General features: G+C 43.4%; 2 protein-coding genes across 2 annotated transcripts in view; one reads left to right on the plus strand and one right to left on the minus strand.

The window, feature by feature from the left end:
- The window catches only part of LOC140381201 (uncharacterized protein F13E9.13, mitochondrial), a 51,539-nt gene extending 47,457 nt beyond the window's left edge, over window positions 1-4,082 (minus strand). Inside the window, exons 1-2 of the mRNA XM_072465227.1 lie at window positions 3,541-4,082; window positions 3,388-3,470 (exon numbers count right to left, since the gene is read on the minus strand). Of these exons, the coding sequence (XP_072321328.1) occupies window positions 3,388-3,470; window positions 3,541-3,655 (198 nt within the window). The 5' untranslated portion in view covers window positions 3,656-4,082. The remainder of the gene's footprint in view (window positions 1-3,387; window positions 3,471-3,540) is intronic.
- Window positions 4,083-4,355: 273 nt separating this feature from the next.
- On the plus strand, window positions 4,356-12,117 carry ccne1 (cyclin E1). The gene is made up of 13 exons (XM_072465631.1): window positions 4,356-4,532; window positions 4,696-4,730; window positions 5,060-5,176; window positions 5,303-5,396; window positions 5,635-5,697; window positions 6,743-6,894; window positions 6,979-7,114; window positions 7,888-8,034; window positions 8,152-8,247; window positions 8,985-9,119; window positions 9,233-9,344; window positions 9,440-9,597; window positions 11,272-12,117. The coding sequence occupies exons 1-13, from the start codon at window positions 4,356-4,358 to the stop codon at window positions 11,443-11,445; spliced, it is 1,596 nt and encodes a 531-aa protein (XP_072321732.1). The 3' UTR covers window positions 11,446-12,117.
- Window positions 12,118-24,786: the final 12,669 nt, after the last annotated feature.

The raw sequence follows: 24,786 nt of genomic DNA on the forward strand, positions 1-24,786 counted from the left end.
GAGTATATGTAAGTACACAAGTATAAGTGAGTATGAGTGAGTATATGTAAGTACACAAGTATAAGTGAGTATATGTGAGTACACAAGTATAAGTGAGTACACAAGTATAAGTGAGTATAAGTGAGTACACAAGTATAAGTGAGTATATGTAAGTACACAAGTATAAGTGAGTATGAGTGAGTATATGTAAGTACACAGGTATAAGTGAGTATATGTAAGTACACAAGTATAAGTGAGTATAAGTGAGTATATGTAAGTACACAAGTATAAGTGAGTATACGTAAGTACACAAGTATAAGTGAGTATATGTGAGTACACAAGTATAAGTGAGTACACAAGTATAAGTGAGTATAAGTGAGTATAAGTGAGTACACAAGTATAAGTGAGTACACAAGTATAAGTGAGTATAAGTGAGTACACAAGTATAAGTGAGTATAAGTGAGTACACAAGTAGAAAGTGAGTATAAGTGAGTACACATGTATAAGTGAGTATAAGTGAGTACACAAGTATAAGTGAGTACACAAGTATAAGTGAGTATAAGTGAGTACACAAGTATAAGTGAGTATATGTAAGTACACAGGTATAAGTGAGTATATGTAAGTACACAGGTATAAGTGAGTATATGTAAGTACACAGATATAAGTGAGTATATGTAAGTACGCAAGTATAAGTGAGTATAAGTGAGTACACAAGTATAAGTGAGTATGAGTGAGTACACAAGTATAAGTGAGTATGAGTGAGTACACAAGTATAAGTGAGTATAAGTGAGTACACAAGTATAAGTGAGTATATGTAAGTACACAGGTATAAGTGAGTATATGTAAGTACACAGATATAAGTGAGTATATGTAAGTACGCAAGTATAAGTGAGTATAAGTGAGTACCGGTATATGTAAGTACACAGGTATAAGTGAGTACATGTAAGTACATAAGTATAAGTGAGTATAAGTGAGTATATGTAAGTACACAAGTATAAGTGAGTATAAGTGAGTATATGTAAGTACACAAGTATAAGTAAGTATAAGTGAATATATGTAAGTACACAGGTATAAGTGAGTATATGTAAGTACACAAGTATAAGTGAGTATATGTAAGTACACAAGTGTAAGTGAGTACACAAGTATAAGTGAGTATGAGTGAGTCCACAAGTATAAGTGAGTATGAGTGAGTATATGTAAGTACACAAGTATAAGTGAGTACACAAGTATAAGTGAGTATATGTAAGTACACAGGTATAAGTGAGTATATGTAAGTACGCAAGTATAAGTGAGTATAAGTGAGTAAGTGAGTACCGGTATATGTAAGTACACAGGTATAAGTGAGTATATGTAAGTACATAAGTATAAGTGAGTATAAGTGAGTATATGTAAGTACACAAGTATAAGTGAGTATAAGTGAGTATATGTAAGTACACAAGTATAAGTGAGTATGAGTGAGTATATGTAAGTACACAAGTATAAGTGAGTATGAGTGAGTATATGTAAGTACACAGGTATAAGTGAGTATATGTAAGTACACAAGTATAAGTGAGTACACAAGTATAAGTGAGTACACAGGTATAAGTGAGTACACAAGTTTAAGTGAGTATAAGTGAGTACACAAGTATAAGTGAGTACACAAGTATAAGTGAGTATAAGTGAGTACACAAGTATAAGTGAGTATACGTGAGTACACAAGTATAAGTGAGTACACAAGTATAAGTGAGTACACAAGTATAAGTGAGTATAAGTGAGTACACAAGTATAAGTGAGTATAAGTGAGTACACAAGTATAAGTGAGTACACAAGTATAAGTGAGTATAAGTGAGTACACAAGTATAAGTGAGTATAAGTGAGTGCACAAGTATAAGTGAGTATAAGTGAGTACACAAGTATAAGTGAGTATGAGTGAGTACACAAGTATAAGTGAGTATAAGTGAGTACACAAGTATAAGTGAGTACACAAGTATAAGTGAGTACACAAGTATAAGTGAGTATAAGTGAGTACACAAGTATAAGTGAGTATATGTAAGTACACAGGTATAAGTGAGTATATGTAAGTACACAGGTATAAGTGAGTATATGTAAGTACACAGATATAAGTGAGTATATGTAAGTACGCAAGTATAAGTGAGTATAAGTGAGTATAAGTGAGTACCGGTATATGTAAGTACACAGGTATAAGTGAGTATATGTAAGTACATAAGTATAAGTGAGTATAAGTGAGTATATGTAAGTACACAAGTGTAAGTGAGTACACAAGTATAAGTGAGGATGAGTGAGTACACAAGTATAAGTGAGTATGAGTGAGTATATGTAAGTACACAAGTATAAGTGAGTATATGTAAGTACACAAGTATAAGTTAGTATATGTAAGTACACAAGTATAAGTGAGTATATGTGAGTACACAAGTATAAGTGAGTACACAATTATAAGTGAGTATAAGTGAGTACACAAGTATAAGTGAGTATATGTAAGTACACAAGTATAAGTGAGTATAAGTGAGTACAGGTATATGTAAGTACACAGGTATAAGTGAGTATATGTAAGTACATAAGTATAAGTGAGTATATGTAAGTACACAAGTATAAGTGAGTATATGTAAGTACACAAGTATAAGTGAGTATAAGTGAATATATGTAAGTACACAAGTATAAGTGAGTATATGTAAGTACACAAGTATAAGTGAGTATATGTGAGTACACAAGTATAAGTGAGTACACAAGTATAAGTGAGTATAAGTGAGTACACAAGTATAAGTGAGTATATGTAAGTACACAAGTATAAGTGAGTATAAGTGAGTATAAGTGAGTATATGTAAGTACACAAGTATAAGTGAGTATAAGTGAGTATAAGTGAGTATATGTAAGTACACAAGTATAAGTGAGTATATGTAAGTACACAAGTATAAGTGAGTATATGTAAGTACACAAGTATAAGTGAGTATAAGTGAGTATAAGTGAGTATATGTAAGTACACAAGTATAAGTGAGTATAAGTGAGTATAAGTGAGTATATGTAAGTACACAAGTATAAGTGAGTATATGTAAGTACACAAGTATAAGTGAGTATATGTAAATACACAAGTATAAGTGAGTATAAGTGAGTATAAGTGAGTATATGCAAGTACACAGGTATAAGTGAGTATATGTAAGTACACAAGTATAAGTGAGTATATGTAAGTACACAAGTATAAGTGAGTGCCATTGAAGGTTTGCAGTACACTCTGTACACAGCAGTGTTTTCAAAGGCCAAATACATAAATTATGATTCCATCTCTCCTCGATAAAACCACATGTTTATAATATTTGTAGAAGACGGTGACAAACATGTAACTTCTTTTTGACAATGTTTTTGTAATTGAACAAGTGGAAACTCTCTTCATGAGATAATAGAGTTAAACCTTACAACTCCTGCATCACTGTAGACTTCAGCCTCTCGACAAGCGTCCTCTATGATCTGGGACATGTTCATGGATGAAAGTGGAGTCCCTGTGAAGACAAACAGTTATTATTCAATATTATTAAGTTTATGTAGATATGTTTATGCAGATAATGTTACCTGGTAAGGCTTTAACATGAATCATCCCAATCACCACAGACTTGAGGCGCCCAAACAGATTTAGAAATGCCATGACTTCTGCGGTCGAGAGCAGAAGACAAAGACAAATCCACATTTGAGTTTACTTTACCAAACGTGGACGTCACGTGACTGATCAAGGGTCAATTTACTCATTTTAAAAACAAATATTAAACCAAGTCAAATAACGACAAGCGGGAATACACATATTATCTATGTTGATTGCGTAGTATAAGTGACAATAATCGGTGTAAATTGTCTGATGGGTTAATCTCGTGATGTCAGAGACGAGATTAGGCGCAAACATGGCAACCCCCGCTAAAAAAAGAGCGCCTCGGCGAACACGGGCGCAAGCTAACGTGTTTTTAAGTGAAAATATCGGTGCGGTTTCGATGACAGCCACTTAACGCACTCTCGGAACGTCCAAGCGCACGTGGGCATCGCCAAAGCGGACGAACATGCTCGAATAGACGTATATTTCGTGGTTAAACTGCGCGACTTTCCCTTTGTTTACATCTGACACACTAGCCACGCGGTTGCTCGGCCACTTCCTCTTCCGAAGCTCCGCCCCCACAGCTGTCACTGCCGGGGCCACGCCTCCCAGACGCCGGCAAACCGTAAAAACTCCACTTTACACCACTTTTCACGACTTTCTCCCGCATGTGTCGCATTTGTACACGTCCCGCCGACTCGATACACCCAAGAACCGTCCCGCGAGCGCTCGAACCGGCCCGACATCCCGCCGCCGACCTCCGCGATTTAGCGCCAAGTCAAAATCCACCTCCTCTCTGACGTTGATGGTTCAAGTCATCTGTTTCCTCCGCGGCGCCCGCTCAGAGGAACCAGCTCCCCCGGTCAGATCGGACGCACACACCGCGCCCGCACGACCCCCAGAACCCCGCCAGAAAGCACTCCCAACACGGTCAACTTTTCAAGCCATCGTGGGGGACAAGAGTGACCGTCAGGAGCTCGAGGTAAGCGCCGCTTTTCTTGCACTTTTCCCCCCGGTGGCGGGTGCTAGCGTCGCGGCTACACAAGTGTCGTGAATGGAAAGACCGCGGGAGAGAGAGACACACAGACACACGGAACAAAGCTGCGGGATCGGCGTGTTTCTGACGCGTGTCGTGTTGTTCAAAGTTGTCGGTGGCGTCGCAGCTGCGCCGGGGCCCGTTGTGATCCGGCGGGGCAGAAGCAGCAGCTGTCCCGCGAGCCTCAACCGAGGAAACGCCACCGGAGTTGCGCGCGCGCGAACACGACAACAGTTGGCGACAAAGACCCCCGCGATATTCGACCCTCGTGGCGTCCGTGTGGGGGGCCCCTCGCGCGTGCACCCGGGAGGACTTTGTCGTGCAGAAAACATCTTGTACCGCTTCCATTTCCCCGCGCGCCCGGGCTCCGGGGTTTGCGCTTTTGTCAGAAGGAGGGAGCCGGGAGTGGGGGTTGGGACCTTTCGGAGAGACGCACAAGAACCGCTCTAAACCACGCGTTTTTGCCTCCACAGGTTGACCCCCGGACGGACGGACGGGCTCGCGGACGATGCTGGGGAACCGGTGAGTCGGGACGTTTTGTCGGTTAGTCGCTTCGTCAAGACGGAAAGTTTCGCCTCGCCGCTGCTAAAGTTAGCTTTGGATGCTACGCGCGTTTGTTTCTAACCCCCCAAGAAAAAGTTGCGACGCAGATTGACATGTTTGGTTCGTTTGGTGCTTTGTATTTAAACGTGTTGTGTTCTTTGTTTGTGTTGCAGGGAAGAGACAGAGTCCACGTCTGGGGCTCCTGAGGCTCCTGAGGCGTGCAGAGAAGCGGCTCGACCCAGAAAGAGGAAGGCAGATGTTGCCATTGTGAGTGAGAAAAGGCGTCGCGTTTGGCCCCAGCCTCATTAATACCTCGTTTTCTGTGTGTTTGCTGCAGTTTTCTCCTGCTTCTGCCACAGGTCGTGCAGGAGGCAGAGCTCTGACCGTTGACATGTGTGTTTAAAGGGGTTTTGAGTCTGTGCATGGCAAAGATGTGATGGTGGTGGTCTCCTTTTGTCCTTGACCGCTGTTGACCAGCTCCTTCTGTTTTGTCTGACTCTTGCAGTTTTTGCACGATATCGACGAAGAGGTGGCGGAGATGACCAAGAAGAAGCATCGTGATCGCGAGGTGGGTTTTCGTGAAGGTTGGAGTGAAGTTTTGGGGTTTTTTGAGTCGATCTGAAGTCGGATCGATGGAGATTTTGACATATTGTACTTGCCATTCGTCAATTATTATGAAGTTTTATCGATTTTTGGACTTCTACGACAGGCCGAGCGCTGAGAAAAGAGGGTTTAGGCGCCGGACGAGTCAGAATGACATCAAAATGACGCAGGAAACATGTACATTTAGTGTGTTTTAGTGGGAAACATTAGCGGCACATCTAGTTTAAACATTCGAGTACAAATATTCATGGGCGTTTCACATTCTAAACGACTGACTGACTGATCTATTGACAAATCCAGAGATTAATCGATTGGTAAAATGATTCTTAATTGCAGCCAAGGTTGTCAAAAGTATCCAGTCGCATACTTGTACGTACTCAAACCAGTATTGAAACTGAATACTCGTTTGAGTATCAAGTATCGATGCTAAAAAATCCCCTTTTTTACAGGATAAAATTTGACGTTTCCTGAGCAGATTTACAACGAGCTGGAGACGAAACATCGCAATTTTAACGATTATTCCCGATTATTGGAACGTGGCGAAATAAAATCTTTACATTTCTGTCATTTTCACACATCACTGCACCGTTCATACTCTGCCAGCTTCAGGAAATCAAACTTTCAAGTGCAAAAGTAAAGTTATCGTGACATAAACTGACACGTAAAACTCATTTTTTGGGTCCGGATTGAATAGAAATGACATAATTTCGCTTCTAAAATAGTCACAATCATTAGTATTTAGTCCGTACGCTTCATATTGTGACCTGAATCATCACGATTATCGATTTTAACTGATTAATCTGGACATCCTTTGCCTAAAACCTTGACCTTACAACAAAATGGTCGCGGTTTAAACACAATACTAGTCGCAGCCTTTGTTCTTTAGTGTATTTTCCAGTAGTGACACAGCAGCTCTTTCGTTTACGTCTCTCTAGACAGAAACGTAACACTTTAACGTCCCGACATCCGTCATATTTGTGCTAAACGCCTCGTCTTGTGTCGCGCCGCAGAGCTGGAGCCCGGACGCCGCCTACGCCAGTCCCCGGCGCCGGATGCCGGAGCGCGAGCAGCCGGCCGGCCCGACGAGCGCGGGTTTCCCCCACTACGGCTTCCACAACCTGCTGACGACCCCGGTGCACTGCGCCCCGCTCCCGGCCCTGTGGTGAGTGTCGCCCGGAGCGTTTCCGAACGAGCCTCTTTTTTCCTTGTACTCCGTTTTTGACCCGCGGCGTTCTCCTGGTCGCAGTTGGGCGAGTAAAGATGTGGTCTGGGGCAACATGCTGGCCAAGGACAAGACGTACACGAGAGACGTCAACGTGATGGACAAACACCCGCACCTACAGCCCAAGATGAGGGCCATTCTACTGGACTGGCTCATGGAGGTTTGTAGCACCTGAAGGGATGAAATAAACATAATAAAGCTTAAATGGACTTTAGAGTTAGGCAGTACAGCTGAGGTACCTTACTCTCAAGTGCATTTCCTATTTCCTTCTATGTAGTATCTTTTATTAAACAGCACTTTTGTGGCCAAACCGGGCCATTGTGCACATTTATTTCTATTCTTTCTCCGACCCAGAAGTAAGAACGGTAACACGGCTCCGGCTTCACTTTGCCGTCTGTAAAAAGCCGTTTTAAAGCCGTTCACGCTCTCTTAAAGCGCTAACAAGCGAACGCGCACTGACGCACCTCTGAGCGACGCGATCCATTTATTTCAATGTAGAAAAGCTGCTCCGTCTGTTCAACAACTGCGAGAGCCAAACACAGACGTGCAGAAGAGTAATGCGGTCAAACGGCCCAGATTTGTATAAACATCGGCGTAAATGCTAGCGCTGTCTTTAAACACTCACAGAACGATGCGTTTAGTTTCTGAGGTGACGTCAGCTCCGTTCAGTTCCATTAAGACTCGATCGCGACTTGATTTGAATTTGTTACGCTTGAAATGGACACGATTCACCAGGAACTGCTTGTGTTTTCTATCGATTCGACAGAACGCTCACCACTGACCGCATCGATGCATATATTACTGACGTGCTACAGGGTTTAAGAGAGCCAGGAGCCAGTTTGATTTAAACACATTTGTCAAATCGAATCCCCGCCAGTTTTAAACGTTGACCCGTTTCACCAAATATAATCCGGACTCATGTTCCTGCTGCAGGTGAGCGAAGTGTACAAGCTCCACCGCGAGACGTATCACCTGGCTCAGGATTACTTCGATCGCTTCATGGCCACGCAGAGGAACGTCTTCAAGTCCACGCTGCAGCTCATCGGCATAACCTGCCTCTTTATCGCCGCCAAAGTCGAGGTGAGTTCCCTGGCATGTCGCAGGCACTGCGCCTGGCACTGCCCGCGTCTTGATGCCACGACGTCGCAGCGTCACAATGTCACGACGGCTTCATGCATTTTCACGTCTGTCTTACAGGAAATGTATCCTCCCAAACTGCACCAGTTTGCTTACGTCACAGATGAAGCCTGCACGGAGGACGAGATCCTCAGCATGGAAATAATCATTATGAAGGTCAGTTTCCCAAGCAGGGGTACTAGGACAAGCTTGCAATCAGTGCTATTAATACTTGGAACATGGTGCCATTAGAAGTTATTTTTAAAATTATTTCTCATTTTAAGTACATTTGTTTGACGAAGGAATCTCTGTCCTGGTGTCTGTCCTGATCTCTGTCCTGGTGTCTGTCCTGATCTCTGTCCTGATCTCTGTCCTGATCTCTGTCCTGGTGTCTGTCCTGATGTCTGTCCTGATGTCTGTCCTGGTGTCTGTCCTGGTGTCTGTCCTGATCTCTGTCCTGATCTCTGTCCTGATCTCTGTCCTGGTGTCTGTCCTGATGTCTGTCCTGGTGTCTGTCCTGGTGTCTGTCCTGGTGTCTGTCCTGATGTCTGTCCTGATGTCTGTCCTGGTGTCTGTCCTGATGTCTGTCCTGATGTCTGTCCTGGTGTCTGTCCTGGTGTCTGTCCTGGTGTCTGTCCTGGTGTCTGTCCTGGTGTCTGTCCTGGTGTCTGTCCTGCTGTCTGTCCTGCTGTCTGTCCTGCTGTCTGTCCTGCTGTCTGTCCTGCTGTCTGTCCTGCTGTCTGTCCTGATGTCTGTCCTGATGTCTGTCCTGGTGTCTGTCCTGATGTCTGTCCTGATGTCTGTCCTGATGTCTGTCCTGCTGTCTGTCCTGGTGTCTGTCCTGATGTCTGTCCTGGTGTCTGTCCTGCTGTGTGTCTTCTGCCTGTCCTGACGTGTGTCTTGTGCCTGGACAGGAGCTGAACTGGAGCCTCAGCCCTCAGACGCCCGTCTCCTGGCTCAATGTTTACATGCAGGTGGCCTTCCTGAAGGAAACGGACGAGCTGCTCATCCCCAAATACCCGCAGGATACCTTCACGCAGATCGCCGAGGTGAGTTCCTCTGGCGCCCACGCAAATCCACTCCCGTCTTTTGATCCTAGAAGAATTTGACGTGTTGTATGAGATGCTAAACGTCATATGTACCCGTCATGTTTTACTTACAGCTGCTGGATCTGTGCTTGCTGGACGTCCGGAGTCTGGAGTTTTCCAACGGGGTCCTGGCCGCCTCAGCTCTGTTTCACTTCTCCTCTTTAGAACTTGTGGAAAATGTCTCAGGTAAAGGGGAATGTCCTATTTCTAATCATTTATATGAGATGTTTTGTCACGATGAGCCGACTGTGACGACTTTGTTTCCCGTGTGTGTGGTCCAGCTCTGAAAGGGTGCGAGGTGGAGGAGTGTGTGAGGTGGATGGTGCCGTACGCCATGGCGCTCCGGGAAGACGGCGGGCGACAGATGAAAACGTTCACGGGCATTTCGGCGGACGACATGCACAACATCCAGACGCACACCGCATACCTGACATGGATGGTACGACCTGTAGACACGCTCCAACTGCACGTTAGAAACATACAAGGCGGTCAATATTGTACACGTGTCATCAGTCACAAAGTTTAGAGGCTTCTTTCATCTCGACTCTGAAGACATGACGGTCTGTATAGACACTTATGGACTGATCACCATGGAATGGATTCATATTTATATATTTTTATTAATTTTATATTTAAATGTATTTTTTATTTTAATTGTTTTATTTATTTATTTTTATATTTATTTATTTATTTAAAGCCAGATGATTTGGATAAGATATAATGCAGAGACGGGCAAAAAGCAGCTCTAAACACAAAGTATTAATTTCTCACCAAACCACGGTATTTCCAGCGATAACTTTATTTCACCCTGGAGAGACAAAGAGACCACGAGAATGGACTGTTTAGCAAGCTTTATTCGCAAGTTATTTGGCGCTCAGACCCCGGCGGAAGACGTTGCAATCATGGGCACTCCATGATCTATTTGTATTAGATGTCTCCCCCCGGAGCCTGGAGACTGGTGGTGGTAGATGTGAAGAGGAGGTAGAGGATGAGGGGAATGCAGAGGAGGAGCAGGGGAGGTGGTGGGTCGCAGTACGGTTTGAGCGGCCGAGCCATCAGCCTGAGGGCTTAAATGCGACCGCCTGGGCGCTGATTGGGAGCGGGGAGGAGTTACTGAGAGCGTTGATTGGGGATGAGGAGCAGGTGCGAGGGCCATGGTGCAGACCGCCCCCTGACCTTTCACCCTCCTTCTTTGGCCAGGAAAAACTGCATGACCTCTTTGGGATAAGTGCATAAACCTGGGAGAGTCCATGGTGAAGGAGGGATCTGACTCTCACAGACGGACAGGCGGGCGCCCGCTTGAGTGCAATGATGGCGCTGGGGAGAGGGGTCCTTCCATGGTGGACTTGATGTAGATGGATGGAGTTAGGTCTTCCAGGCTGAATTTACGCAGGCTTCATTTGTTGGCGCAGCAGCAAAACCAAGATGGCACACATTATGTTCCCGATAATGGGGCCCGTGCATTGACTAAACAGCATAACACCTCTAACATGATCCAAACATTACATAAAGAGACGTTAAAATGTGACGCAGACAAATGACATAAAAAACGCATTTCACGCCACAAACTTGGAATGACTGAACCTTTTTTGGTGACTGGCTGACACTGGCCTCATAATTAAAGTACACTGTGAGACCTCCAGCACCTTTTTAAGTCAGTGACGTCATCAGCTCTTGTGGCAAATGTGTCGTTTTAATGACATTAGGAAGAGTCATTCACACTGTAAAGTTAGTCTTGTCACAGCCGCGGAGGTGTCGTTGCCTCTGCATTGTCGTGTTAACGGCCCCTGGTTCCCCTCAGCCCCCTCCATGGCCACAAAGGAGGGGGGGGGTCCCAGTACATTTCCAAGCATTCTTCGAAGATTTCAACTGAGAATTTGGGAATTTTCAAATATAAGTAATGATCAAAAGGTTTTTACCACTTCATATTGTAGATGTTTGGAACAATTTGACTGATTTGAACAATTGAACACGGCAAACACACCGTTCTTCTCCTCTTCAGGGTTTGTTTAACTTAAATCTATGAAAGAAAAAACGTCCAACACTTGTAATAGAAGTTTGAGAACGATCAATACGTTTCCAATAATAAGTGCGAGTGTTTGTGTCTTCTCAGGACAAAGCCTCCTCGTATCAGGACGCAGAGCTGGAGCGTCATGGCGGCTGCTCTGTTCCTTCCGGGGTGTTGACTCCGCCTCTGAGCAGTGAGAAGAGCGAGGCCCTGGAGCCCACCGTGCCCAAAGTCATACCCAGGATGCACAGCGGGTCTCCACAGAGCCGACTCGTCTAACGACTGTCCGTGCCTTCACACGACTGGACCAAGAGGTTTCTTTCCCCAGAGCCGGTGGATTGTCCCGCTTGAGGCGCCGCGTGCTCCTGGAGAACGCGGCGGTTCAAGAGGAATGGTTTGCTTCAGCGCGGAGGACAAATGGTTTACTTTCCCCATTTTGTTTAGTTTTCCAGCAATGCACAAAATGCGTTCCAACAAAGCGCATCAGCGTGAAGTGGTGTCTGCTTTTATTTCCCTGCAGAAGCCAAATGGAAAGGACATTTTATGGACTCTTTTATGGACATGGATGTTTGTGATAAATGAATGTGTCTTGAACTATCCTTAGCTGAAACGGCCCATCAACTATTCTAGAGCCGTACTCGGCTCTATTTGCTGCTATAAAAGTGGGCTTAGCTAATGGAGAGTGGCTGAATGTGAGTGAATATGAAATGTTTTTTTTAGGAAATTTTTTTGTCAATTTTTTGACAGAAACATGGCCATGCTTTGCTTTGGGACCAGTAGCTTGGCTACTTGACTAAACAAGTGAGCCAGCCAGGCTTAAGAAGCTGAAATGATTGTATTTAACTTTATTTTTATCACAACCCACAGTTTTACACTTCACCACCAAAATGTAAATTTTTATTTGACATAAAATAAAATGCTGCTACATATTTTCAATAAAATTGCTTGCAGACTTTACTATTTGTCACATGACACGCTACATTCAATCTTATTGGAGTAGAGTTGGCAGATTTCACAGTGTAATAAAAGTGTTTTAGATCAAGGAAGACTCAGCCATTCACACATGTGGCTGGAGCTATGGTGAGAACATGCACACACATGTGACTGAAGCATGAGCTGTGAGAACATGCACACACGTGACTGAAGCAGGAGCTGTGAGAACATGCACACACATTTGACTGAAGCAGGAGCTGTGAGAACATGCACACACATTTGACTGAAGCAGGAGCTGTGAGAACATGCACACACATGTGACTGAAGCAGGAGCTGTAGTGAGAACATGCACACACATGTGACTGAAGCAGGAGCTGTAGTGAGAACATGCACACACATGTGACTGAAGCAGGAGCTGTGAGAACATGCACACACATGTGACTGAAGCAGGAGCTGTGGTGAGAACATGCACACACATGTGACTGAAGCAGGAGCTGTGAGAACATGCACACACATGTGACTGAAGCAGGAGCTGTGGTGAGAACATGCACACACATGTGACTGAAGCAGGAGCTTTGGTGAGAACATGCACACACATGTGACTGAAGCAGGAGCTGTGAGTGAGAACATGCACACACATGTGACTGAAGCAGGAGCTGTGGTGAGAACATTCACACACATGTGACTGAAGCAGGAGCTGTGAGTGAGAACATGCACACACATGTGACTGAAGCAGGAGCTGTAGTGAGAACATGCACACACATGTGACTGAAGCAGGAGCTGTAGTGAGAACATGCACACACATGTGACTGAAGCAGGAGCTGTGGTGAGAACATGCACACACATGTGACTGAAGCAGGAGCTGTGAGTGAGAACATGCACACACGTGACTGAAGCAGGAGCTGTGGTGAGAACATGCACACACATGTGACTGAAGCAGGAGCTGTGAGAACATGCACAAACATGTGTCTGAAGCAGGAGCTGTGAGTGAGAACATGCACACACATGTGACTGAAGCAGGAGCTGTGGTGAGAACATTCACACACATGTGACTGAAGCAGGAGCTGTGAGTGAGAACATGCACACACATGTGTCTGAAGCAGGAGCTGTGAGAACATGCACACACATGTGTCTGAAGCAGGAGCTGTGGTGAGAACATGCACAAACATATGACTGAAGCAGGAGCTGTGAGAACATGCACACACATGTGACTGAAGCAGGAGCTGTGAGTGAGAACATGCACACACATGTGACTGAAGCAGGAGCTGTGAGAACATGCACACACATGTGACTGAAGCAGGAGCTGTGAGAACATGCACAAACATGTGACTGAATCAGGAGCTGTGAGAACATGCACACACATGTGACTGAAGCAGGAGCTGTGAGTGAGAACATGCACATACATGTGACTGAAGCAGGAGCTGTGGTGAGAACATGCACACACGTGACTGAAGCAGGAGCTGTGAGAACATGCACACACATGTGACTGGAGCTGGAGCTGTGGTGAGAACATGCACACACATGTGACTGAAGCAGGAGCTGTGGTGAGAACATGCACACACATGTGACTGAAGCAGGAGCTGTGAGTGAGAACATGCACACACATGTGACTCAAGCAGGATCTGTAGTGAGAACATGCACACACATGTGACTGAAGCAGGAGCTGTGAGAACATGCACACACATGTGTCTGAAGCAGGAGCTGTGAGAACATGCACACACATGTGACTGAAGCAGGAGCTGTGAGAACATGCACACACATGTGACTGAAGCAGGAGCTGTGAGTGAGAACATGCACACACATGTGACTGAAGCAGGATCTGTAGTGAGAACATGCACACACATGTGACTCAAGCAGGAGCTGTGAGTGAGAACATGCACACACATGTGACTGAAGCAGGAGCTGTGAGTGAGAACATGCACACACATGTGACTGAAGCAGGAGCTGTGGTGAGAACATGCACACACATGTGACTGAAGCAGGAGCTGTGAGAACATGCACACACATGTGACTGAAGCAGGAGCTGTAGTGAGAACATGCACACACATGTGGCTGAAGCAGGAGCTGTGAGAACATGCACACACATGTGACTGAAGCAGGAGCTGTGAGTGAGAACATGCACACACATGTGACTGAAGCAGGAGCTGTGGTGAGAACATGCATACACATGTGACTGAAGCAGGAGCTGTGGTGAGAACATGCACACACATGTGACTGAAGCAGGAGCTGTGAGAACATGCACACACATGTGACTGAAGCAGGAGCTGTGAGTGAGAACATGCACACACATGTGACTGAAGCAGGAGCTGTGGTGAGAACATGCATACACATGTGACTGAAGCAGGAGCTGTGAGAACATGCACACACATGTGACTTAAGCAGGAGCTGTGGTGAGAACATGCACACACATGTGACTGAAGCAGGAGCTGTGAGAACATGCACACACATGTGACTGAAGCAGGAGCTGTAGTGAGAACATGCACACACATGTGACTGAAGCAGGAGCTGTGAGTGAGAACATGCACACACATGTGACTGAAGCAGGAGCTGTGAGTGAGAACATGCACACACATGTGTCTGAAGCAGGAGCTGTGAGAACATGCACACACATGTGACTGAAGCAGGAGCTGTGAGTGAGAACATGCACACACATGTGACTGAAGCAGGAGCTGTGGTGAGAACATGCACACACATGTGACTGAAGCAGGAGCTGTGAGAACATGCACACACATGTGACTGAAGCAGGAGCTTTGGTGAGAACATGCACACACATGTGTCTGAAGCAGGAGCTGTGATGAGAACATGCACACACATGTGACTGAAGCAGGAGCTGTGGTGAGAACATGCACACACATGTGACTGAAGCAGGAGCTGTGAGAACATGCACACACATGTGACTGAAGCAGGAGCTGTGAGAACATGCACACACATGTGACTCAAGCAGGAGCTGTGAGTGAGAACATGCACACACATGTGTCTGAAGCAGGAGCTGTGAGAACATGCACACACATGTGACTGAAGCAGGAGCTGTGAGTGAGAACATGCACACACATGTGACTGAAGCAGGAGCTGTGAGTGAGAACATGCACACACATGTGACTGAAGCAGGAGCTGTGAGTGAGAACATGCACACACATGTGACTGAAGCAGGAGCTGTGGTGAGAACATGCACACACATGTGACTGAAGCAGGAGCTGTGGTGAGAACATGCACACACATGTGACTGAAGCAGGAGCTGTGGTGAGAACATGCACACACATGTGACTGAAGCAGGAGCTGTGAGAATATGCACACACATGTGACTGAAGCAGGAGCTGTGAGAACATGCACACACATGTGACTGAAGCAGGAGCTGTGAGTGAGAACATGCACACACATGTGACTGAAGCAGGAGCTGTGGTGAGAACATGCACACACATGTGACTGAAGCAGGAGCTGTGGTGAGAACATGCACACACATGTGACTGAAGCAGGAGCTGTGGTGAGAACATGCACACACATGTGACTGAAGCAGGAGCTGTGAGAACATGCACACACATGTGTGATTAAATGTGAATATATGATTATATTTCTGTATTTTATCTGCATAACAGTGATATTTTATCTGCATCATTAGTCTAAGAGAAAAACGGGTGTGTGACAAACTGTATTTGATTTGTGAAGGGGTCGTAAAGATGGGCCAAAGAATGTTGCCCCAGGAGGGGGTGTGACAGCCCAGAGGAGTTTGGGTAATGTTTACCCAAGGCTTGATCTCTACGGAAAAATACCAAGTGCCTTGATGTGAGGCTGACCAATGAGAAATGTGACCCGCCTATTCCAGAATATCTAATAAAACCAACCAGCATGGGAAAAAACAGGGTGAGACGCAGGAGGATCACGCAGGCTGCTTACCACAGCTTGCGTGATCAGTCCCCGTGTTTTCTCCCAAGCTTGCCATACAAATGTCTGATGTTTCTGTGTCGTTTCATATTCTAAGTTGAATTGTGTTCTCTATGTGTTAAGGAATAGCATCTGGTGTATGTCTCCATCCCAGGACATTTTCTGGTCCTATCGAGCCGGACGACAAGCAGCCCCTTCGCAGAGATTGACGGGTGAATCGGTGAAAGTCTGTGTGCACAGCAGAAGGAAGTCCACTTTTCCCGTGGCCGCCCATCGCACCTCATTCTCCGCGAGGAGAGCGCGTCGTTTCGAAGCAGCAGGAGAACACAGGCGACAAAGAAGGTCAGACAAACCTTTGTGTGTGAAAGAGTTAGCCATGAAACGTTTTATGCATAGGCTTTATGCAGGAGTTTAGTTACTCGCATAAAGAGGAGTTTAATATTTCTCAGTCAAAAATACAGGAGTTTAATATTTCTCAGTCAAAAAATACAGGAGTTTAATATTTCTCACTGACAAAAAATACAGGAGTTTAATATTTCTCACTGACAAAAAATACAGGAGTTTAATATTTCTCACTGACAAAAAAATACAGGAGTTTAATAATTACTCATTAAATAAAATACAGGAGTTTAATATTTACTCATTAAATAAAATACAGGAGTTTAATATTTACTCATTAAAAAAAAATACAGGAGTTTAATATTTACTCATTAAAAAAGAAAAATATTGGTTGGCTTTGTGTAGATAAGTTCTCACATAAAGGAGTTAAATTGCTCACCACGAGTTAAGTTTCTCACCGAAAGAAAGTTATGAAGCCTTATGCCGAGTTGTTACTGACATAAAGATGAGTGAATGTAAGCGCCGTGCACGAGCGAAGTAAGTAAGAGAGAAGTGTGAATGTGTGAATGAGGATTAATAAGTGATTAACTAACAAGTGTGAATCACAATTAATCACACAAGGGTCACAAGGCGTTATTCTGAGAGATCTGCAGTCACGGGTGAATCTTAAACACCACGTTTATGTCCGGAGAAATCTAATAAGGAATTTTCTCTAGAAGCTTGACATTGACCGTGACTGTAAAGCAAGTAGCATTTCTCTCAGACGACCGAGACCACATAATGCCAGAATTATCACCCCGAACTGTAAAAAGACAAAGGAAAAGTCATAAGAGGATTTTGGAGGGAGACTTCCAGCATGCTCAGATGACGTGGCAGAGAGGGGGAGATAAGGGGGGTCAACAAGGCAGGAGAATGGGGAGAAAGCAGCTCAGAGGACGCTCTGAACGGGAATGAATAAGTAAAACTAAACTTAGCTGGTTTTAAATTTTAGTCTGTAGAACAAATTTAGGGTTTTTGTTTGATTGACAACAATCAATTATAAAGATTGTATTAAACTTGATAAGAGATAAAGATGAATTCAGATTTTTATTAGATGGTCAATATTTTTGGGGAATGTGATCACAGACAAGACACTTCCTGCCCCCGACATAGAAGACAAAAGTTGTGTTTTGTTTTTTGAGTGCACAGAACAAAGCTACGTTTTGTTTTGTTTTATTTTTGGACTTGACGAAAATTATCTTTTTGGACTTAATGCATGACTAGATGAAAGTACAGGACGAAAAGACAGAAGTGTTTTTAAATTTAGGATCAAATGCAGGCACAGGCCTGGAAGTGATAATGTGGGTAAATTAGTGACTACTGATGTTTTTGGACATAGGAGTAGAACGGGCAGTAAGTAAAGTGATAGTAAAAGTATATCAGTAACTTATTTATTTGTATTATCATGAGGAAACCTCGTATTGCAATGTAGACGTAAGTGAGGGAATAAGTTAAATAGTGACGTCTAATGCCGTCCAAGACATGAATGGGTCATTAACTAAAGCAATTGACGCAGAAGTGGGGGGACATGGGAGGACACCAAGTCATAAAAGATAGTCAGAGATAAGGGGCTATTGACTGGCAAAGAATCTGGAGGACTCAGGATGGAGCAGATGTTGTTATCTTTACGGATCACAGGGACACCAAGAGGTTACACCTCAGGGGGGGTTGACTGATGAGTAATAGGAAAAGTTAACATTAACAGAGAAAGAAATAAGACAATATCATCTAAAATTAGACGCTATAGAAGTTATGAAAACCAGTGATAACAGGACTTAAACATTATAGGACTCAGGACGGAGGCAAGAGATGGTTAGACTACAAGAAAGAGAGAAAGTAAAAGCAGGTTACAAGTGAGGGTAAGAGTAAGTGGCAAGAGAGAAAGAAAAAGCAGGTTTAGAAATTTGGAAATGGGTGTTTCCTCCGTTACGAGAGAGATCCAGAGAGAAACAGAGAAGGCGACAGAGAGGAAGACAGAGAGGAAGACAGAGGGAAACAGAGGGGAAGACAGAGAGGAAGATGAGAGACAAAGAAAAGACAAAGAAAGTAGGCAGCAAGGGGAAAAACAGGTTGATAAAAGAGATGTGCCTTATGGACAAGGGGAAGGTTTAGAATCATTTTGATTTTAATACACATATAGACTTGTTAGAACAAACTAATACACAATGTTTGTAAAGCACCACATGAGCAGGTGTGAGAGATTGAGTTTGAAACTCACCTGAAGCACATATTACATTAGATGGGTGACCTTATGCAGGCCACACCCACAGAGGAGATGTGAAATTTGATGTTAATACTCTAAGTTGTGAACTGACCCTTAAGGCCAGCTCAACGGGGGAATTAGTGAGATAATTATTATTGTTTGATGTATTTGAATCACACACACACACACACACACACACACACACACACGTGACTGAAGCAGGAGCTGTGATGAGAACATGCACACACATGTGACTCGTCTGTCCCCTGCCCACAAATGCTGAGAGAAATACACTTAAGATCAAAAATGTTATTTAGTACATGTAAATAATCGAGCCTTATACTTTATACTTTATACTTGTCACTGCATCGTGAATAAGTGACACTATCAAAATTATATTCAATATTCAATATTAATATGAAATGTTAAATATAAACTGCACAGACATTATGTAAACATGACAGACACACTGTACAGGAAGAGCCAGAGCCTCTACCTCCTGAGGAGGCTCAGGTCTTTTGGAGTGACAGGGCCACTCCTGACAGGGCCACTCCTGAAGACCTTCTCTGACTCTGTGGTGCATCAGCTCCTGTAGGTGTGGCCTGCTGGAGCAGCAGCATCACAGAGAGGGAGAGGAGGAGGCTGGACAAAGCTCCGTCCTGGGCTGTGCTCTGGACTCGGTGCAGGAGGTGGAGGACAGAAGGGTCCTGGCTAAACTCACATCTATGCTGGACCATGAGTGTCGCCCCCTGCAGGACACTCTGTCCACTCTGGAGAGCTGCTTCAGTAACTGATCCACCCTTGCTGTGTGAAGGAGACGTTTCACAGTCTGTCCTTCTGCTGCTGTCAGACTGTAAAACAAACACTGTTATAACCATGTGCAATACTGACTTAATCATGTGCAATACTGACATAACCATGTGCAATACTGACTTAATCATGTGCAATACTGACATAACCATGTGCAATACTGACTTAATCATGTGCAATACTGACATAACCATGTGCAATACTGACTTAACCACACGCAATAATGTCATATTCATGTGCTCCTGAAACTGCTGCGCTATTTGACCGCGCCAGGTTAGGGTCAGGGTTAAGGTTAGGGTTAAGGTCAGGGTCAGGGTTAGGGTTAGGGTTAGGGTTAAGGTTAGGGTCAGGGTTAGGGTTAAGGTTAGGGTCAGGGTTAGGGTTAGGGTTAAGGTTAAGGTTAGGGTCAGGGTTAGGGTTAAGGTTAGGGTCAGGGTTAGGGTCAGGGTTAGGGTTAGGGTTAGGGTTAGGGTTAAGGTTAGGGTCAGGGTTAGGGTTAAGGTTAGGGTCAGCGTTAGGGTCAGGGTTAGGGTCAGGGTTAGCCATGAGGATATTTGACCGCGCCGCGGCTCTGCAGCCACGGCCATTATTATTATTTTGTCCTTTGTTATCTTATTTTTTATTTTTTATCTTATTTTATCTTTTCATTTTTTTTTCTCTATTCCTTATTATGAATATGAGAGGTTCTGTCCATAGAGTTTTGTTTATAAGAGTTTTTTCTATTAAGGGTGTTTTTTAAAACTTCCTTTAAGTTATCTGTTCCTTTCTTCTGTATCTACTCGTGTTGCAACAACGAAATTTCCCCATTGTGTGGACAAATAAAGGCTTATTTTATCTTATGTTTCCACTTTTACAAAGTGCTTACATAATTGTGTCCACTAGATGTCAGTGTAACACCACCATTAAAACTAACCAACTCCTCAAAGACTCACAATCCAGTTCTTTTGGAGTTTCTTTCCTAAGACACTTCATGAGCTTCTATAATATAAAGTACAGCAGTTAATGGGACAAATATATAATATAATATAAAAAACATAACGACTAAACAGACCAAAATACTTCTAATTTACAAGTCAATCACAAAATGTCCCTTTGCGTTTCAACTACATTAAATGACCAGTGTTATCACCGCGGTAACACTGGTCCTGCTCAACACACTTGCACCGCTCTTGTGACTTATTTGGGGGAAAGTGTTGTTTCACTGCAGTTTTAAACCAGGCCATGGCGCTCCCCCCGGGCCCTGGGGCCCCCGGGCTCTGCCACCGTCCCATGTAAACAAGTGTTTATTAGCAGCCACATTAGTTTCCCTTCTCTTACTCTTCAATATTTCATCCATTTAGGCTCAATATAAACAGCAGTTGGATTTTCAATCTGTAGAAATATGCAGCGACGGAATTAAACTGAACGTTAAAATCATATAAATTTAAAGGTTTTGTCTTCATGTTATGAAATGTGCATAACTTTTATCACAGAATAGATAATATTGTGAGAGTAAACTGCCAAATGAGGGTATAAAGTAGCGCTGGGAGTATTGGTATTGAAGTATCGATACAGCTGATATTCTGAGTAAAACCCGGGTATCGATGATACTGTCACACAAATATGAATAATGCATTAATATGTGTGAATAATCGGGCTTTATAGGAGCCATTTCTTCATTGTTTCCTTCACCAGCGGCTCATGTTTGCTCTGTTTGACCTTTACTGCACTGGTCCTCAAACTTTACACACCAAGTACTACCTAAAGAAATATTTGGCCTTGCGAGTACATCAGAGTACATTAGAGTACATCAGAGTACATCAGAGTACACCAGAGTACATCAGAGTACACCAGAGTACATCAGAGTACACCAGAGTACACCAGAGTACATCAGAGTACATTAGAGTACATCAGAGTACATCAGAGTACACCAGAGTACATCAGAGTACATTAGAGTACATCAGAGTACATCAGAGTACACCAGAGTACATCAGAGTACACCAGAGTACGTCAGAGTACATCAGAGTACACCAGAGTACACCAGAGTACACCAGAGTACATTAGAGTACATCAGAGTACATCAGAGTACATCAGAGTACATTAGAGTACATCAGAGTACACCAGAGTACATCAGAGTACATCAGAGTACATCAGAGTACATCAGAGTACATCAGAGTACATTAGAGTACACCAGAGTACATCAGAGTACATCAGAGTACACCAGAGTACGTCAGAGTACATCAGAGTACACCAGAGTACACCAGAGTACACCAGAGTACATTAGAGTACACCAGAGTACATCAGAGTACATCAGAGTACATCAGAGTACATTAGAGTACACCAGAGTACATCAGAGTACACCAGAGTACATTAGAGTACATCAGAGTACACCAGAGTACACCAGAGTACATTAGAGTACATTAGAGTACACCAGAGTACATCAGAGTACACCAGAGTACATTAGAGTACATTAGAGTACATCAGAGTACATCAGAGTACATCAGAGTACATTAGAGTACACCAGAGTACATCAGAGTACATCAGAGTACATCAGAGTACATTAGAGTACACCAGAGTACATCAGAGTACACCAGAGTACATTAGAGTACATTAGAGTACACCAGAGTACATCAGAGTACATCAGAGTACATCAGAGTACATCAGAGTACATTAGAGTACATCAGAGTACACCAGAGTACACCAGAGTACATTAGAGTACATCAGAGTACATCAGAGTACATCAGAGTACATTAGAGTACATCAGAGTACACCAGAGTACATCAGAGTACATCAGAGTACATCAGAGTACACCAGAGTACATTAGAGTACATCAGAGTACATCAGAGTACATCAGAGTACATTAGAGTACATCAGAGTACACCAGAGTACACCAGAGTACATTAGAGTACATCAGAGTACATCAGAGTACATCAGAGTACACCAGAGTACACCAGAGTACATCAGAGTACACCAGAGTACACCAGAGTACATTAGAGTACATCAGAGTACATCAGAGTACATCAGAGTACATTAGAGTACATCAGAGTACACCAGAGTACACCAGAGTACATTAGAGTACACCAGAGTACATTAGAGTACATCAGAGTACATCAGAGTACATCAGAGTACACCAGAGTACATCAGAGTACATCAGAGTACACCAGAGTACACCAGAGTACATTAGAGTACATCAGAGTACACCAGAGTACACCATAGTACATTAGAGTACATCAGAGTACATCAGAGTACATCAGAGTACATCAGAGTACATTAGAGTACATCAGAGTACACCAGAGTACACCAGAGTACATTAGAGTACATCAGAGTACATCAGAGTACATCAGAGTACATCAGAGTACACCAGAGTACACCAGAGTACATTAGAGTACATCAGAGTACACCAGAGTACACCAGAGTACATTAGAGTACATCAGAGTACATCAGAGTACACCAGAGTACACCAGAGTACATTAGAGTACATCAGAGTACACCAGAGTACACCAGAGTACATTAGAGTACATCAGAGTACATCAGAGTACATCAGAGTACATCAGAGTACATTAGAGTACATCAGAGTACACCAGAGTACACCAGAGTACATTAGAGTACATCAGAGTACACCAGAGTATACCAGAGTACATTAGAGTACATCAGAGTACATCAGAGTACATCAGAGTACATTAGAGTACATCAGAGTACACCAGAGTACACCAGAGTACATTAGAGTACATCAGAGTACACCAGAGTACACCAGAGTACATTAGAGTACATCAGAGTACATCAGAGTACATCAGAGTACATCAGAGTACATCAGAGCCGCTCTATAACTACTATAACTACACTTTCTATTGCTTACAGTATTAATATAAGCACTGGTATGAGATAATATTGTTCTTATGCTTTACTAGGTCTAAACGAGGACTAAAATGTGAATTAAACTAACTCTAAAGTAAATAATTGAAGTCCTTCTCTCTGTGTACCACCTGAAGGAGCTCAGATTGAGAAACACTGCTTTAGAGCCAATTTAAACCTCTTTTTCTTTTCTTTTTTACACATATTTGTCTTGAAACACCTTCACCCATAAAGTTAGATCTGTATCGAGTATTGAAAGTGTGCTATCGTCCAGCTCTAAGAGACATTTCTGCACTTTTTAGGGTAATTTAAGTATTGTCATTTCTGATTTGACTGATTTAAGACAAATTTTTACTGATTTGACTGATTGTAAGACAAATTTTTACTGATTTGACTGATTGTAAGACAAATTTTTACTAATTTGACTGATTGTAAGACAAATTTTTACTAATTTGACTGTTTTAAAGACAAATTTTTACTGATTTGACTGATTGTAAGAGAAATTTTTACTAATTTGACTGATTTAAAGACACATTTTTACTGATTTGACTGTTTTTAAGACACATTTTTACTGATTTGACTGTTTTAAAGACACATTTTTACTGATTTGACTGATTTAAAGACACATTTTTACTGATTTAAATACAAGTTTTTGCACATTTGCGTTGGATTGACATAATGTGGTCTGGATATCATTGTCAGGATGCTACAACATATATATTTATAGTAGTTGAACAGTTCATATCTCCTGTAGGTGTATAAAATACACACTACTACATGAACTGAACGGTCATTGGGGGGAAAAACAACAGTAAATGTAATACTGTTGTTATCAGATGCAAAGCGCTTCATTCCTCGCTCGCACAACAACACGATGGCAGAAACATGGCGGCGTCCAGACAGTGTGATTGCACGTTGATTAATATGAGCCGCAGAATGGACAGTTATTGTTCGGGGCCTCGCTGGATCACTAAAGGGCCCTTATATTGCCAGAAGCATGTCAGAAAGCTTAGGGGCTCATAACGCACATGCTGGTCTTTCAGTCATGCAGCGTTAAACGCAGCTCTGCCTCCCCCTTGTGGCTACTTTAATTTAATACAGGAGCACTTGATGCACCCGCCGCAGTCTCTCCCCTGACTCTTTCCAGCACAATGAGGAATACATATCTGTGGATGCAGAGGAGATGTTCAGTGCTGTTGTCCCGGTTCTGAGCGTGGAGCTTCCCGGACCCTCGCGTGTTATTATCCTGGGTGATTTTAATAAGGGGGGAAATCTCAGCCATGAACGACCAAAGTGTAGACGGTTTATTAACCAGAGATGGAACAGGTTTAGGGCGAGATATTTACATCTGACTAGCAACGTCTGAGCTCTCACAAACCCTCAGGGCCTCGACTAGTCACATATTCACATGTTTTCACAAGTGTTATCGTCTTAAAGTGCCATAAGGTTACGCACAAAGCTCTTTATTACAAGTTTGTGTTTATAACAGGTCATGATGACAGTGCAGCGTCTGACTGTTGAAGTGCTGCTGCTGCTAATGCTAATGCTAATGCTAATGCTGCTGCTGCTGCTGCTGCTGCTGCTGC

This window comes from Eucyclogobius newberryi, unplaced genomic scaffold (genome assembly GCF_026437365.1).
Source record: "Eucyclogobius newberryi isolate DKJ021-1_F unplaced genomic scaffold, fEucNew1.0.hap1 SCAF_5, whole genome shotgun sequence".
In the NCBI taxonomy this organism is placed as follows: domain Eukaryota; kingdom Metazoa; phylum Chordata; class Actinopteri; order Gobiiformes; family Gobiidae; genus Eucyclogobius; species Eucyclogobius newberryi.